The sequence below is a fragment of the Dipodomys spectabilis genome, unplaced genomic scaffold (assembly GCF_019054845.1).
Source record: "Dipodomys spectabilis isolate Male_0828 unplaced genomic scaffold, ASM1905484v1 ptg000095l, whole genome shotgun sequence".
Lineage (NCBI taxonomy): Eukaryota > Metazoa > Chordata > Mammalia > Rodentia > Heteromyidae > Dipodomys > Dipodomys spectabilis.
The window spans coordinates 34,089,003-34,105,598 of NW_024870772.1; the positions used below are offsets into that span (position 1 = coordinate 34,089,003).

General features: G+C 43.3%; 1 protein-coding gene across 1 annotated transcript in view; it reads left to right on the top strand.

The window, feature by feature from the left end:
• Window positions 1–15,216, top strand: part of LOC122112878 (WD repeat-containing protein 49-like) — a 75,422-nt gene extending 60,206 nt beyond the window's left edge. Inside the window, exons 15-23 of the mRNA XM_042685837.1 lie at window positions 1,762–1,857; window positions 3,501–3,559; window positions 3,833–3,974; window positions 5,712–5,751; window positions 6,267–6,355; window positions 8,887–9,080; window positions 9,547–9,749; window positions 11,156–11,299; window positions 14,997–15,216. Of these exons, the coding sequence (XP_042541771.1) occupies window positions 1,762–1,857; window positions 3,501–3,559; window positions 3,833–3,974; window positions 5,712–5,751; window positions 6,267–6,355; window positions 8,887–9,080; window positions 9,547–9,749; window positions 11,156–11,299; window positions 14,997–15,216 (1,187 nt within the window). The remainder of the gene's footprint in view (window positions 1–1,761; window positions 1,858–3,500; window positions 3,560–3,832; window positions 3,975–5,711; window positions 5,752–6,266; window positions 6,356–8,886; window positions 9,081–9,546; window positions 9,750–11,155; window positions 11,300–14,996) is intronic.
• Window positions 15,217–16,596: the final 1,380 nt, after the last annotated feature.

Consider the following 16,596-nt stretch of genomic DNA (forward strand, 5'->3'; position numbering starts at 1 on the left):
GTTCCAAGGAATATTTTTGATATGAGACCCTTGTCTGTTGTATGGCTAGTAAAGATCTTCTCCCAATCCATGGGCTTTCTATTGATCTTGCTAGCTATGTCCTTTGCCATGCAGAAGCTCTGCAACTTCATGAAATCCCATTTGTCCAACCTTTCTTTGATTTGTTGTGTTTCGGGTTCTCTATTAAGCAAATTTCGGCCTGTGCCAAGGAGCCCTAGGGTTTCTCCTATTCTGTCCTGTAATGAAGAAACAGAATCTTAATCTTCAGCATTCTGGAAGCAGGAAGTCTAAGCTTAGGATGCCAGAACAATTGGGATCCTGTCTTCTGAGTTATAGACTTCTGAATTCTTTGGAGGCCTTGCGTGTGTGTGTGTGTGTGTGTGTGTGTGTGTGTGTGTTGGTCCTGGAGCTTGACTACTGTCCCTGAGCTTTTGTGCTCAAAGCTAGTGCTCTATTATTTTGAGTCATAGTACCATTTCTAGAGTTTTGGTAGTTAATTGGAGATAAGAGTCTCATGGACTTTCTTGCCCAGGAGGGCTGTGAACCATGATCCACAGATCTTAGCCTCCTGAGCTGTTGCAGTTACAGGCATGAGCCACCAATACCCAGTTTGTAGTCCTTTTTTTTTGGGGGGGGGGGGGGGGTTCCGGTCGTGGGGCCTAACTCTGGGCCTGGGCACTGTCCCTCAGCTCTTCAGCTCAAGGCTAGTGCTCTACCACTTGAGCCACAGCACCACTTCCAGCTTTTTTCTTTTTGGTTATGTGGTGCTGAGGAATCGAACCCAGGGCCTCATGCATGCAAGGCAAGCGCTCTACCACTGAGCCACCTTCCCAGCCCTGTAGTCCTTTGTTACTAAGAGCACTAATCCTATGCATAATAAGGTCCACCTTTATGGCTTCATTCCCTCCCAAAGGCACCACCTCCTAATACCATTACCTTGAGGTAGGCTTTCAACTTGTGAATATATTGAAGAACCCAAACATTCAGTACAGGACAATCTTTTCTTTATATATATCATCTATTTCCCCTTTGGTGTGGGCAGTGGACATCCAGAACTCTCTCTTCAGACCTGGCTCTAGGAAGATCAGAGAATAGCTGTTGGCCCAGGCTTCCTGTATCCAAGAAGCAACATTCTTTGTGGCTCTTAAAGATTTGGATCTAGGCAGGTTTGTAGGATTTTTATTCTAGGCAAATATTTGACTTTTGTGTATGAAGTGCGCTCAGAGGGCTAGGGATATGAAGTCAAATGGCAGATGCAGGCCCTCTGTTGATAAAGCCTGGCAGGTAGGTGACATGGGTTGTGCTATGTCCAGGATTTGTCTATGTCTGGGCTTGCTACCTTCTCCCCTGGTCTGCCTACTCAGGCCAGTGTTATTATGGTTCAGATCTCTGCTTCCCCCACGCTCACCACATTCAGCATGAGGCCGTGTCACTAAGTCATTCTTGGATGTTGGTGTAAACTACATGATGAGGGAAAGCCTATCTTGTGGTCTTAATTTCCATCTCCTCTGTGGTTAATGTAAAAGATATTAGTTAATCAATGATTATATCTCAGGATAAACTCCTGAATGCTCACCTGTTGGTATCTCCACCCTTTCCTGTGTAGCTCCTGTCAAATTCCCACTTCCTGTCTCACTCCAGAAATCAGAGAAAGAAAGTAAGAGAGGGAAAGAAGAAGGGGCAGGGAGAGGGAAAGAAAGAGCTGTAAGTTGCGGCACTGGGAAACCCAAAAACAACCAAAAAGCTGTCTTTCTTCCCCAGGCCCAGACCAAAGTGTCTCTTGCCTCACTTTCCTAAAGACTCGGGCAGCCAAGTTGGACTCGGTAGCTGCTTCTCTTATGGCCAATGGGCCTGGAGGTAAGTCCAGACCACCCCATGGTAGAAGTTACCCCTCATTTCTCAGACAAGGCCATCCCAGGCCCAAGTGGGGTGACAAAGGTCGCAAAGCTCCAGTACACACCCCGCAGGTACCTCTTCTACTTGCCCATGAGCCAACTGGTTCTGAACTCAGTCTGCCCTCCAGGGAGGAACTCCCACAGGAAAATAGCCCAATCTCACTTCCTTCAAAGTAGTACTCCCTGCCACACTGCCTCTGCTGCCCGCCCGGGGCCTGGCTAAGTCCTAGGCCACCTGGAGTCCAAAACTGTTTAGGGACTTGCAGACATCATTTAATCTGCTGAAACAGACCCCAAATGTAACCTTTCAGGGGAAACTACCATAAGCAGCTATGAGCAGCTGACCAAAGACCCACAGAAAGAAGGGCAAAGAACCATGTAATAGAGAGATGTCTGACCTCAGGGATCAGCTCCAGAGCCTGCTCACTTTATGGAGAAGAGCTGAGGTCACAACTAACTAGCTAGGTGACATTGACCAAGTAACATGACTTCCAGGCTTCAAATATAACAAGTAGGCCTAAGTCTAGCTCTCAGGCTCTGAATCTTAACTAAAAGGGCCAGTTAAAAGTAGCCACTGGCTGGGTACTGTTGGCTCCCACCTGTAATCCTAGCTACTCAGGAGGTTGAGACCTAAGGATCACGATTTGAAGGCAGCCCAGGCAGGAAAGACCAGAAGATGTTTATCTTCAATTAACTAGCAAAAATGCTGGAAATAAGGTTTGGCCCTAAGAGTAGAATGTCAGCCTTGAATTAAGGGAAAAAAGCTAAGGAAGAATGGAGGCTCTGAGTTCATGCCCCACTACTAGGGGAGAAAAACACAAAGCAAAAATATCATCCACTGGGGGCTGGCAACAGGAAGAGGCTGAGGTGTGTGACCCCAGATATGATTATTGTGTAAAGAAGGCCAACTTGTCTGCCTTGTTATCCCACGCCCCAAAGCTGCAAGCCTGGTGACACCAGGTGATACCCCTTTCTTCCCACCTACCTCTCAGAGGCATGCCTGTCTTTTTGAGCAGGAGGGCAGATAACCTCCTCTGCCCCCAACCCCCAACATCAGGGTAAGAGTCCACATTTCTGATGTAAGGAGCTCCCAACAGGAAATGACACGTGTGGTGTCCCCATTTCCCAAAGGTCTGTTACCTGACCCCTCATACAAACCAGACACAAGAACTAGGACTAAGAGACAAAGCAGAATCCACAGTGAGTCTCTGACTTAGGCATGTTCCATGACTCATTCAAATAAATGTACATGTGCACACGTGCACGTGCACACACACACACACACACACCCTGAGCAGAATGTCATTCATTACCACACCAGGACACAAACATTTCCTCTCTAGCCCTGAATTACTATCCAAAGGAGAAGCCACTGAGTCAGTGCAACAAACCCCCACCCCCAAAACAATGGGCCCCCCTTTGTCAACATGCCCTGATGATTCTAACTGCTCAAAATAAACCAAACATAAAAGGAGAAGTGATGCTTAGCCCATGGCATGAGACTGCAGGGGCTTCTTAGTGGGAGTCATGAACCGTAGCCTGTGTGGGCTTAGGACCCCTGGGTAAAGTACAAACCCTGCTCCTCACTGCTTCTCTCCATCCTAGGTTCTGTCACCTTCTGGAAGCTATTTGGTGGCGCTGGCCTGGTGGCAGACTTCACTCCTGTAAGTTGAGCAGCCGATTGGATTAACTCTCCAGCTATGGGTTTGATTTTGTTGCTGTTATTGTTTTTTTTTCTTTTATTTATTTATTTTTGGCACTAGAGGATATAACCAGCGAGATTCTGCCAAGATCTAAGCTGCTTGCTTTATTTATCTTTCTGGCATTTCTAACTCACTGGATGGTTAATCCAGGAAATATACCTTACACAGAGAACCACATTGTACTCACGTGTGTGTGTGTGTGTGTGTGTGTGTGTGTGTGTGTGTGTGTCTCAGTCCATAGAGAAAACCCAGGTGAGCTGCATGGTGGTAACAGCAGGAGATGCCCTCACCTACCTGGCTGACCAGCAAGGCTTTGTGCACGTCTATGACATCAAGGACTATGGCCTGCAGGGACCAGAGCTGCAGCCTCCCAAAAGTAAGCCATGAACTTCTTCATGCTAATCACTATGATGATGTCGCTAGAGTATTCCACTTGGTAAAATAGAACTGTACTAGTATGGTGGGACTCTATGAAAACAGATGGACAGCAAAATATTTTAATGAAAACACTTGGTGTTGGCAAGAATGCAGGAGAATAGGCAGGCAGGTATTGTTTTCTTTTTTCTTTTTCTTTTTCTTTTTTGCCAGTCCTGGGGCTTGAACTCAGACCTGGACAAGAAGCTCAGGGGAGCTTCTTTTGCTCAAGGCTAGTGCTCTACCACTTGAGCCACAACACCACTTCCTTGTTTTTCTGTGTATGTGGTACTGAAGAATCAAACCCAGAACTTCATAAATGCTAGGCAAGCACTCTACCACTAAGCCACATTCCCAGCCCCAGGCAGGTATTCTTAAAGAGAGTGTGAATTTCTATATGCTTAACTGAAAGGCAAGTTGGCAATATGTTTCTAATGCTTTAAATGGCAATTCTACTACAAGGAAGAGATTGAACTGAAAGAAATAATAAATGTGAACAGAGATCTAGTTAGACAATTGTGCATCAGTACATCATTTATGAGAAGAAGAGAAATGTAGATCATCTGTAGCCCCAGTGCTAGGGCTAGAACTCAGGGCCTTGGTGCTGCTATCCCTGAGCTTCTTTTGCTCAAGTCTAGTGCTCTACCATTTGAGCCTCAGCATCACTTCTGGTTTTATCTGAGTAGTTTATTGGAGATAAGACTCTTACAGACTTTTCTGACTAGGCTGACTTTGAACTGTGGTCCTCAGATCTCAGCCTCCTGAGTAGCTAGGATTTACAGGTGTGAGCCTCCAATGCCCAGCTTGTTTGCAAGTTTAGAGCTTACAGTTCGTGACTGATTGGTCCTATTGGTTGAGGCCTTTGGCACCACATCATGATGGAAGCATGTGACAGAGCAAAGCCATTTACCTTGTATCTTGGAAGTGGGTATAGGAGAAAGAGAAAAAGACTTGGGTCCCACAATCCCTTCTGAGGTCATGCTCTCAATGGCCTAAAAATCTCCCACTAAATACTACATTAAAGTTTCATTTTCCATCGTGAAAAACTAAAGACCAAGTTATAAGTCGGGGGGAGATGAACATTCTAGATCTAAAGTATAGCAGGAAGTGACTATACACTACCATTAAAATTATTTCTCTTTATCTTTAGGTAGTTGTACAAAGGGGTTTCAGCTCAACATGTCAATTTATGAAAACTCTGCATCTTGATCAATGTCACCGCTTCCATCATCCTCCCCCATCCCTTCCAACCCATCCATCCCCCAAGTCACATCATTCCATTTTCACATATGTATATTTTAATATAATAACTGTATTTCTGACTTTCCTCTCCATCTTTCTCCTCGACTCTTCTCCACCAAAAAAAATATTTCAGCATCCAGGTATTCGTTTTGTCAAACTGTTCATTTTTTTATTTGTAAAAAATAAAACCCTATGCGTTAAGTAAAATCACAGTGTGCCACATATATCTTATATGGATCCCATATCAGATGCTATCATACCTGGGGTCTTTCACATATTAGGTACTCAGCAATCACTAATGAAATCAATGCAGCATGAACAAGACCTGCCACATCATACCTCTCTGCCTATTGGACATGCATTCAGATTTGACCCCATCCTGCATAACACTTAGCACCATCATGTGCCAATTCCCCCATTCTACTCAAATGTTCCCTCCCTCTCTCTTATCATTTAGATGTGAACTTCTGGAGGGCCCATGTCAACACAGTGACATCGTGAGTACCATCTTTATTAGAGTTCAAGAATTTGGAAGAGGGAAAGTGGTTTGATCCAGTCAGTCTTCTCAAAATCCCTTTAAACTGATCAAAAGAGGAAAGCTGAATTTCAGTTCTGCTATTTATGAAAACAAACCATGTATTGTTCACACAGAACTTAAGAAAGAAATTAGAAGACTTGATTTTTCTTGTAACTGGATAATTGTTTCCCTGAAATTGACCCTGGTATTATAAAATAAGTTTACAAATTTATCACGTTTGAGTTTTATTTTCATATTCTTCCTCTTCTACGCTTATTGGTCATCCACAAAGGAGTTTCCCAGACATCTCATTTGATATCCTGGGGCTGGAGTTGGGACAATGGATTAGAAATGAACAATACCCAGAATTCTGGAGATGAACCTGGTTTCTCTAATCCAACTCTGGTGAAAGCAGTACTGATCTATTGATCCAACCAACATCTCTTTCACATGACAGCAGCCATAAGCAGTCTCTTCTTCCCTTTATCTCTGTAGTTTGGAGCTGATCGAGGAAGAAAACATTTTACTATCATCCTCACTCGACCACACCGTGTGCCTGTGGAGCAGGGATGGGACATGCATAGGTAGGGAATGTCCACCTGACCTTCGGGATGAACATCTGGCCCTCTTGTCCACCCTCATTTGGGACCAAAGATATCACTCCACTGAGTCATGAATTATCTGAGGTGAAATGTGTCCAGCCACTCATATTACCATAACAAAACACCACAACTTGGGCAACTTAATAAGAAGAATTTATTTTGGGCTGGGAAGGTGGCTCAGTGGTAGAGTGCTTGCCTTGCATGCATGAGGCCCTGGGTTCGATTCCTCAGCACCACATAAGAAAAAAGCCAGAAGTGGCGCTGTGGCTCAAGTGGTAGAGTGCTAGCCTTGAGCTGAAGAGCTGAGGGACAGTGCCCAGGCCTAGAGTTCAGGCCCCACGACTGGACCCAAAAAAAAAAAAAAAGAATTTATTTTTCTCTTTGCTCTGAAGCCTTGAAGTCCCAAGATGGGGATCTCAGTCTGGCTAGGTTCTGGTGAGGGATCTCTTCTGTCCTTTCAGAGGGCTACCTTCTTGTGTCAGCACATGATGAGAAAGAGTATTCTCTGATACTCTTATAAGACACCAGTTCTATAGATTTAGAGTTTTGCCCTTATGATCTTATTTAACCCTACTTACTTCTCTAATGGCTTTGTTTCCAAATGATTTTTTTTGTTTCCAGTGATTACACTGGGAGTTAGAGTATCAGTATAGGAATTTTGGAATTACATAATTCAGTCCGTAGTCATGAAATAAGTGAGCTTCTTTTCCCCGAATTAGCAACACCAAAACATTTGAACTTAAAGAATTTGGTGAGCTTAAGGCACCCATTTCAGGAAGGAATTACCTTATTATGAGGGTCAGGTATTGGGTATGACTTGGGACCTTTCAGAACTGGGAGCAAGGGGCTTGGGGTTTAGCCCAGCGGAAGGGCGCCCGCTCGGCGCGCGCAAAGCCCTGGGTTCAGTCCTCAGCCCTGGGGGGAAAAAAAGAAGACAGAACTGGGAGCAACTGAGTTGTGGGTAAGAGCCTGGCATATATGGGTTGTGGTAATTATATGGTCTGGATGAAAAATGGCCAATAAAGACATGAGGAAATGTTTTAATATCCTTGGTCATGAAGGAAATGCAAATCAAAGCAACATAGATTCTCTCTCACCACAGTAAGGTTAGCCATCATCAAGAAAATGAACAGCAACAAATGTCCACAGAGATGTGGGACAAAAGGACCCCTATGACAAAACTGGTGGGAATTCAAACAGTTAGTGCAATTACTATGGAAGATAGTGTGGAGGTTCCTCAAAAAACTAAGCACAGAACTACCTACGATCCAGCAACACTACCCTGGAGCATTTATCCAAAAGATTACAAATCAAAACACTGGAAACACATTTGCACCCCACGTTCTTGCTGCACTATTCACAATAGCCAGGATATGGAAACAGCCTAGATTCCTGTAATGGATGAATGGATCAAGAATATGTGGAACAAATATACCAATGGAAGATTACTTACCTATCAGGAAGAATAATATTATGTCATTAGCAAGGAAATGTACAGACATGGACAAATTTTTGTTAAGTGAAGGAAGTCAGTCTCAGAGAGGAAAAGAGCACTGTTTTCTCTCATACGTGGGAGCTAGATCTAAATTATAAAGATATGTGATGACATATACAGGGTCATATTCATGCATACCCAAACAAATTAACTAAAGTGTGGTACAGGTCAGGAAAGAATCCAATAGTGTAATTCCATTAAACAACTAACTTACAGTTTAATAAAATGCATACCAGGAAGCTGAAACATATTTTGTCAGAGGGAGGAGGCTCAAACAGAGGGTGGACAGACAAATGGGCAAAGACAGACAAAATATTCCATGTGCCTATGGGAAAATAGAACCCGGTGACTTGAGAGGATGAGTGTGGTTGTTGAATGAGAGAGAACAATGGAAGGAGTGACTTGAATCAAGACGCATTGTACTTGTTAAATGACCTATTGAATTGGTACCCTTTTGTACAACTACTTAAATATAATAATTTTATTTTGTTTGAATCATAAAAAAATAAATCAAAATCACCTGGCCACTGCTTGGGGAGACTGTGAGCTTATTTCAACAGAGTAACTTATGTTTCCTGTAGCTTATTTCTTTTTTTTTTAATTTTATTTTATTTGTGAACATACTGTACAGAGGGGTTACAATTACATGGGCAAGATAATGCGTACATTTCTTACCATGTAGCTTATATTTCTTGAAGCTGGTCTGAAACTATTTTAAATTTATTCTGTAAGTTTGCAGTATATTTCTTGAGTATACACTCAATAATAACATACATTATTGAGTTCCCAGGATAGCACTGAGCCTATTTACCCACCTGGTAAATTTTGTAGGAGGAATTTTAGATTTCTATCTTCAAGGATAATTGTCCTGCAGTTATTCCTTAGGGAATTACAGAATCATGACAGTTTAATTCAAGTATCTTCTCTCCAGACCCAACTAGGCTAGCAGTATGATTTGTTTCTGTTAGAAGTCAAATTATCGCCTATCATATGCATTCATTTATCTCTATTCTTCCAGGTACCTTTGGGCAGAATAGCCCCTGGGATATTTTTACTCCTACCTCCTGGAGTCATCCAAGAAACCCTGATGAGATTCCGAAAGATTCCCAGAGCATGACTGCTCACCCCGTGCTGGAAGGAGATGCTCTTGCTGGGCACAGAGAAGGACAGGAGGAGCAGAACAACATGATGGAGGAGAAGGTCCCTGATAAGGTTAGTGCTGACACATCTGGGTCACCAGTGTTCTTTCAGGCAGATCAGCCATGGAGCATGGCTATAGGCAGAAAGAATCAAGGCAGGGCCCAGAGAGCCAAGTCAATAACAGGAAAAAAGTGTGTTCCCACCATTCTGAGCTCATGATCCTGACCAGGACCAGATGGGTCCTAGGACCAATCTGTGGGATATGGGAACCCATCTACAAAGGTTTTCCTCTGTTTTTGTGTGCTGGTACTTGAACTCAGGGCTTTGCACTCTTGCTCAGCTGGCACTTCCAACTGGTACTCTACCATTTTGAGCCATGCCTCCACTCTTGAATTTTGTTATTCAGAGTGAAGAGTCTTGGGGATTTTTGTCTGTCCAGGCTAGCTTCAAACTGAAATTCTCAGATCTTAGCTTCCTGAGTAGCTAGGATTACAGGCATGAGCCACTAACATCTGGTATCTACCTCCTTTTCACCAAGAGAAAGGCAGCTGTCCTCGGCCTTGGGACTGAGGTACACAGCATGATCAACCCAGGTGTGACCCCCGAGGAAGCCATGGATCCTGTACATTCAGTCCCCAGTGCATGTTCTGAGATGAATTTAAAAGCAGAGCCTCCTAATATCGAGAGGAGATGTGATTGGCTTAATGCCCAAGTCTATGAAAGTCAAAGTCAGAGGAAGAGGTTTGGAGAAGGTCGTGGTCAATGCAGTCTTGATTTAGAGCTCTGTGAAATATATAGATTTTCAAGAAATGCTTGCCCTTTAATAAATTGAAGAGAAGGTCATTCTGTGAGCTACGGCTCAGCAGCTATGTTACAGCTCAAAGCAGGACACCTGCTCAGCCAGCAAAATTGTGTATCTTCTGTTTTTGCCTTGGTGGTTTCATAGAATACTGGTCACACTATAAAACCTACTTACTCTCTCGAGCTTAGAGTCCAAACATGCTGAAAATAGGAAACAAAGGAACCAGAGAACACAGTACAGGAGATGCTTCTATCCTATTCAAAGCTCCTCCCACCTCTCCAATCTCTCCTTCCCAAGTTATCAAGAGGCTCTGCATTGGCATCCGTCAGGACACTCAGTGTCACCTGGCACCACCAGCTGACTTAGAAACATAGTACTTTCAGCATCCATTTAATATAGAGAAAACAAACAATTCAACAATTTTGATAGATTCGCCCTTTGGAAAACAAAAAGTCACGGAGAGACGGGAAGAAAGAAAGGAAGGAGAGATGGAGGGGGATGTGAGAATAGAGACATAGCCCTTGTTGGGCCTTATGTTTTAAGACATCGGACTTCAAAAGAAATCAAAGGCAAGGGGGGGGGGAGGCTGGGCATGGGTTAAGAGGAAAGAATGGAGAAGGAAGAGGGTTGGAGAAGAAAGATATTCAGGTCAACAAAATGAAGACCCTCTCATTTACTTCCTGCTTTCTTTCCAAAAGTGAGCAAAATCTTCACCACTTGACCTTGTGTAAGGAAACCACAAGGTGACCCTGTGCTTATGATTCTACCCATTTGGCTACAGGTACCTTGGAAAACACTTCAGATTCTTTCCAAGAAAAAAAAAATAACTTCAAAACCAAGAACCTGCATCTTTAATGTAGTGTATCTGGGCCATTGGATGGGAACCAAATTGTAAAATGTTTCATTGCTGTGTGTGAGTTACAGCTCCCAGAGTTCTACTCTGAAGTTCACCTTAATTATCCATGGGATCTCCACCAGCAATCACTTCTGCAAAGCTATAAAACAAAGAGAAATGGGATTTAGAGTGATCTCAAATTTTCTTTCCAGCCCTCCCAAATCGTATGATTCTCTGAACATCTATTCACAAAAATTGGATGCTGATTGGATTTTTGGATGCCAGGAGTGATTCTTCTAAGATGCCAGCAGATCAAACAACACCACAGCTAAAATAAGTTGCCTGGATGTAAAAAAAAAATTCATCTGGAAAATACCTCCTATAAGTTGGTAGTTGAAAAGATTGAGTAAAAGCACAAAGGAAAATGCTCTTGTCATCTAACTCAATTGGATCTTGGTCTAACACAAAAACCACATGTTTTCAATAGTGCAATTCTTGTGCTGTTACTAGTGTGATCATGGGTTTCTACTCTCGTATCTGTACCTCCTTCTTCCAGGTTGAAAAGATCTATAACCTTCCTCCTCCAGAAGATTCCAAGGTTGAGGATGAGGTGCAAGAATGTATGAACAAACAGTCTTCATTTTTCCATAGCAGGTCAGTTTGCAAAGGCAGCCAGAACTTGGCACTGGTGGCTCACGTCTGTAATTCTGACTACTCAGGAGGCTGAAGTCTAAGGATTGTGGTTCAAAGCCAGCCTGTGTAGAAAAGTTTGTGAGGCTCTTATCTCTAATCAATGAGCAAAAAGCCAGAAGTGGGGTGTTGCTCAAGTAGCAGAGCGGCAGCTTTGAGCAGAAAAAAACTAAGTGAGAGCTCAAGGTCCTGAGTTCAAGCCCCAGTATTGGCACAAAAAGAAAAGGAAAGGGAAGGAAATAGAAAAGAAAAAGAGCCAAGTCAAAGGGAGGGACTCTCCTGAAATTGCACAGCCTTATTGGCAGAGGCATCCCAGAGTGTCTAGTCATCTGCATTTGTCCCTAAGCTTGCACACCTTTGGAGTAAAACTGAGGTCACAACTCCAGTCTCACCAGTTACATGATTCAGGACACTCTAAGTTGGCCCCAATTTTGTCTGGCCATCACACATAGCCGAAGACCACTCCCAGTTCTGTACCTTGAGCTCTGTGACGGATGTAATTATCTTCAGCACACTTTGGGCAGGACAGCCTCACTACCTTTCCCACAGAGCCCTTGTGCAGCCCCTCTGCCATCCTAAGGGCCTAAAGTCAGAGACAGGCCCTGCGGCTCTCAAAGCTGTAAAAACTTGGGTTGCCTTCAAAGGCCTTGTGTGTGCTACAGGTCCCTGTGCACTGGAAGATGGATGGCAGGTTATACAGAGAAGCAGAGCAAATGAACGCCTCTTCCCCCAGTCCCTCAGACTCTATACTGGCTTTTCTGGATTGCAGTCAACAAAGATGCCAAAGAAATAGTCCCTTCAGTGTCACTTGTTGCTCCTCTTATCACTAGATTTGGATCCTGGACACAGGTCACATGAGTGATGGCATGTCCCCTCTCCTGGCACCTTAGTGCAGTGGCTCCATGATGTCAAGGGCCCAGGCTGCTTTTCCAATTGTGCCCATCTACTACCTTAACTCTTCCTTCCATCTTCATGGTCACCTACCAGTACAGGCAGTTACAGGGGCCTACTAACCTCTACCTATGCTCTAGGATGTGCCAAACAGGGCCTAAAGTATAAGGTCCAGGATAAAAGAGTGCATCTTCCAGCCAGGTCAGCACTTAGTGGAATGTTCCAGTAGCTTTTGCTCATTTCTCTTTACATCTGGTTGGCCAGCACATAGTCAGAGGGCCATGCCTCTAAACTTTGGTTGGGGAGGATGGTTGATTTGTTATAAAAATGACATGAACTTGGATTCTAGTCACAGATTTGTCATCCAAAACAATGTGAGTTGCTGGAGGCATGATTTAGTGGTAAGAGCACCTACCTAGCAAGCATAAGGCCTCAAGTTCAAATCCCAGTAGCATCATAATTAATAAGTAGGAAGAAAAAAAAAGAGATGAAAGAGAGAAGGAAAGAAAAATGAGAATGCAGGAAGGAAGGAGGGAGGGAGGGAAGGAAGGAAGGAAGGAAGGAAGGAAGGAAGGAAAGAAGGAAGGAAGGAAAAACCAATGTGACCTCAAGACAGTCATTTAAACTTCCTGTGTATTTGGAAATCTTCCAGGTGGGTGTGGAAGTTGGATGGCAAATGTACTGGCATTCTTCAGATGGAAACTGGGAAAGGGAGAGCATTCCTTCCAAGGCCACAGATAGTAGGTTGCTGCTGTTAGCAGCTCCAGCAACAGCAGAATGAGCAACATCTTGAAGCATCTTCACAGGCCCAGTTTAGGTTTGAATTGCTTGTCTTCCCAGTGGTTTTACACCACTGTAGGGTATAAGGGAGAAAAAAGGCTTCCAAATAACCAAAATAACAAAGCAGCTGGAAGTTAAAAAAAAAATGAGATGCTGCATAACTGTCTTGGATCCACTCTTGGTACAGATAGCATAGAATGGTGCAAAGAAAAGCAGCTCTGAGCTCAGAACTGGTTCCATTCTCTGTGACTGTAGCAAGCCTAAATGAGGAAACAAGAGAAAGAGACAAGCCTGGAAGAAAGGTAGCAGTGGATTTGCCTGGAAGAATCCTACCAGGGGCAGCACAGAGGCTAACATCAAACTTTGTCAGTACCTGAGGTTCTTGGGCTAATTTTTAAATGTGCATCTTTTGCCAGGCACTGGTGGTTCACACCTATAATCCTCACTACTCAGGAGGCTAAGATCTAAGGATCATGGTTCAACATCAGTCCAGGCAGAAAAGTCAGACTTTTATCTCCAGCTAACCAGTAAAAAAGCCAGAAGTTGAACTGTGATCTAGTGGTATAATGCCACCCTAGAGTGAAAAAGCTAAGCAAAAGTGCAAGGCCCTGAGTTCAAGCCCTAGTATCAGCACATAAACAAATAAATATAACAAATAATAAATAAATGACAAGAACCATTTAAAAGACTATGCACATTCTATCTTGTTTCAATTTGCAACATGAAGATGTACATTTTTTCATTTGCCAGACTTCAGATGTTGACTATGGTTTTCTATAATGCATTATATATTATATATGATTATATATGTTTTTTCTATCTCTGCTTTTAAAGCATAGAGCAAGATCTTAGCTAGATTTCCAAAGAAATAAGAGAGCCTTTATCTTTTCAGATTATTTTTATATTTTTTCCTGCGCTTCAACAGTTATTTTATTTATCTTCGGTGCATATTACCTTCTAGCTAGTCTTTTCAAAGACTCTGTCTCTTAGCTTTTCCAGAGATTTTTCTTCACTATGTTCACATTCATGTCAGCCATTCTCATTTTGTTTGGATAAGTGTATAATCACAATAAAATGTAAAAATATCAGAAGCAGGTTGGAAAACAAATGCAGTTCATTCTGGCTGAGCATGTGACTCGAGCCCAGTCACTGCCAGGGTAGATATGCACAGGATACTGTAGCCACCTACAGGCATGGGCATCCTGAGGGCTGTGGGCATTTGCATGGTACGGATGGGGCATCAGTCAACCCACGGACTCTATTAGAACACCTAACACAATGATCCTTTGAACAACAGAGATTTTCCCTAGAAATCAAACCAAGCATTTTCTGGGCTGCTAGGCTTCAGGGCCCAGGATGAGGGGGAAAAAAAAGAGGAGGAGGATACCTGGAAGGTAATAAGGCAGGTGTAGAGTCCCCATTGCTGTTTCTGCTACTAATTAACCAGCAAAAAGTTGAAAGTAGAGCTATGGCTCAACTGGTAGAGCACCAGCCTTGAGTAAAAAAAGAGCTAAGGAAAAGCATAAGACCCTGAGTTCACGTTCCAATATTGGCACACACACACACACACACACACACACACACACACACACACACCTGACGTAGTCAATCTATATAATGTGTATTTTACCACAATTAAAAATAAAGGATAGAACATGAAAGATCAAAGCAAGAGAGAGAAAGAGGATGTTCTGGGAACTTTTAGTAGTTTGATATGGTTGAAAGAGTTGGGGGCAATGGGGAACCCCAGCAATCAAAACAAAACTACCACAGAATTTGCAGGGTGAAAGTAGACAACTTTGCAAGGTGTCAGAAATCATCAGGAGGAGGAAAGAGTCCATGACAAAGGATCAAAGGGATGGGATCAATATGGCTTTTACCATAAAAAACATTCAGATGCTGGGTGTGGGATTTCAGCTAAGCCAAGAAAGCAGTACAGGACCTTTAGGTGATGGATAATCTACATACTTAGTTGGCTTTTTTCCACCAGGCTACAGCCAGCACTAAACAGGCCTTGCAATAGAGTGCCAGAGCCCAGGTGGCCCAGCATTTACCAGAGACTCCGGTGCCATGAGATTGCCTGCGTGTCTGTCCTTGGGAAGAAGCCAGATTTGTCTATTATTGGCTCGGATTTGTTCGATGTGAATTTCCGCCCGCAGGAAGAAGTGGAGCTGCCCAGAAGGAGCACTGATCCTCTGTCTGAGTGCTAAAAGGGTCTCGGCTGCTATTTTCTTTTCTTGGCAAATTATTCTTCCACATGCAATCAAAAGGCCTGACTGAGATTAAGCTTTGCCCAGGAGGAGCAAAGAAGAACAAAACAAGAAATGACTGCAGCCAACATGATTCTCTTCCCAAAGCAATTACAGCTTGAATTTAAGAGAACAAATCAGATTTGAGGTGTTTTCTTTTTTCTTTCCTGGAAGCTGTTATTTCTTTGTATGGAAGCCTAGACTGGTGGCTACAGCCAGTGGCCCTGCGCTTCCCCATACATCAAACACTACTGGTGGCATTTGGCTCTAGGTGGGCTGAGGACAGTTAGACTGTTGGTAAAAACAGCTGCAGTTTGGCAAGCTTTTTTTCTATTAGGTAGATCTTATTTAAGAGATTAAATGTATTCTCTCATTTATCCCTAGTCACATTCTATGCATAGGTTCTGTTATTAGCCCATCTGACCCATGAGAAAACTATGGCTCCAAAATGTTAAGGGATAGTCAGACCAAGTGGCTCACACCTGCAACCCTAGCTACTCAGGAGGCTGAGATCTGAGAATAATGGTTTAAAACCAGCTCAAGCAGGAAAGTCTGTGAGACTCTTATCTTCAATTCGCCAGAGAAGAACCAAAGACTGAGATCTAGGAATAGTGGTTCAAAGCCCGCACAGCAGGAAAGTTTCTGAGACTTATTTCCAATTAACCAGGAAAAAAGCTGGAAGTGGAGGTGTGATTCACGTGGTAGAACATCAGCCTTAAGCAGTAAAAGCCATCTGGCAGTGTGAGTCCCAGAGCTTAAGCTCCAGAATTCACATACACACACACACACACACACACAATTAATTTGTTGATAGTTATCAAATGACACAGAAGGATCCAGAGTTAGGGTTTGTCCTGGTTTGTTTTGGTTTTCCCAGTCCTGGGGGTCAAATCTAGAACCTGTGCATGGTTGGCAAGTTCACTACCAAACTACAACCCAGCCCTCATGGTCTTAATTATCGACATGACTGAGAATAAAATTTGAGGGGCACTAGACCTCTCCTTTCCAGGGATCATCCTAAAGCAGTCATCATCAGGCTATAAGCAAATGACCTCAGAGATTGCAACACTAGTAGGAAAAGAATTATAGTACAGCTATCCAGCTGTCAAGTACTGGGCACCGCCTGTGCTCTGAGCATCCTGGGAAAATCACCTCACAACATCACTATATCTGGAGGAAAGACAACCTGTCTCATAGATTGGGAAAATTAATTCTCAGATTGGGAAAATTAATTACACAGACAAAAAATTCAAAATTCAAACTTACTGTGACCAAATATCTACCTTTAACTCAAAGGCTTTTGTTTTGTTGCAAATACAGAGCTTGAGGTTGGCGAGTCAA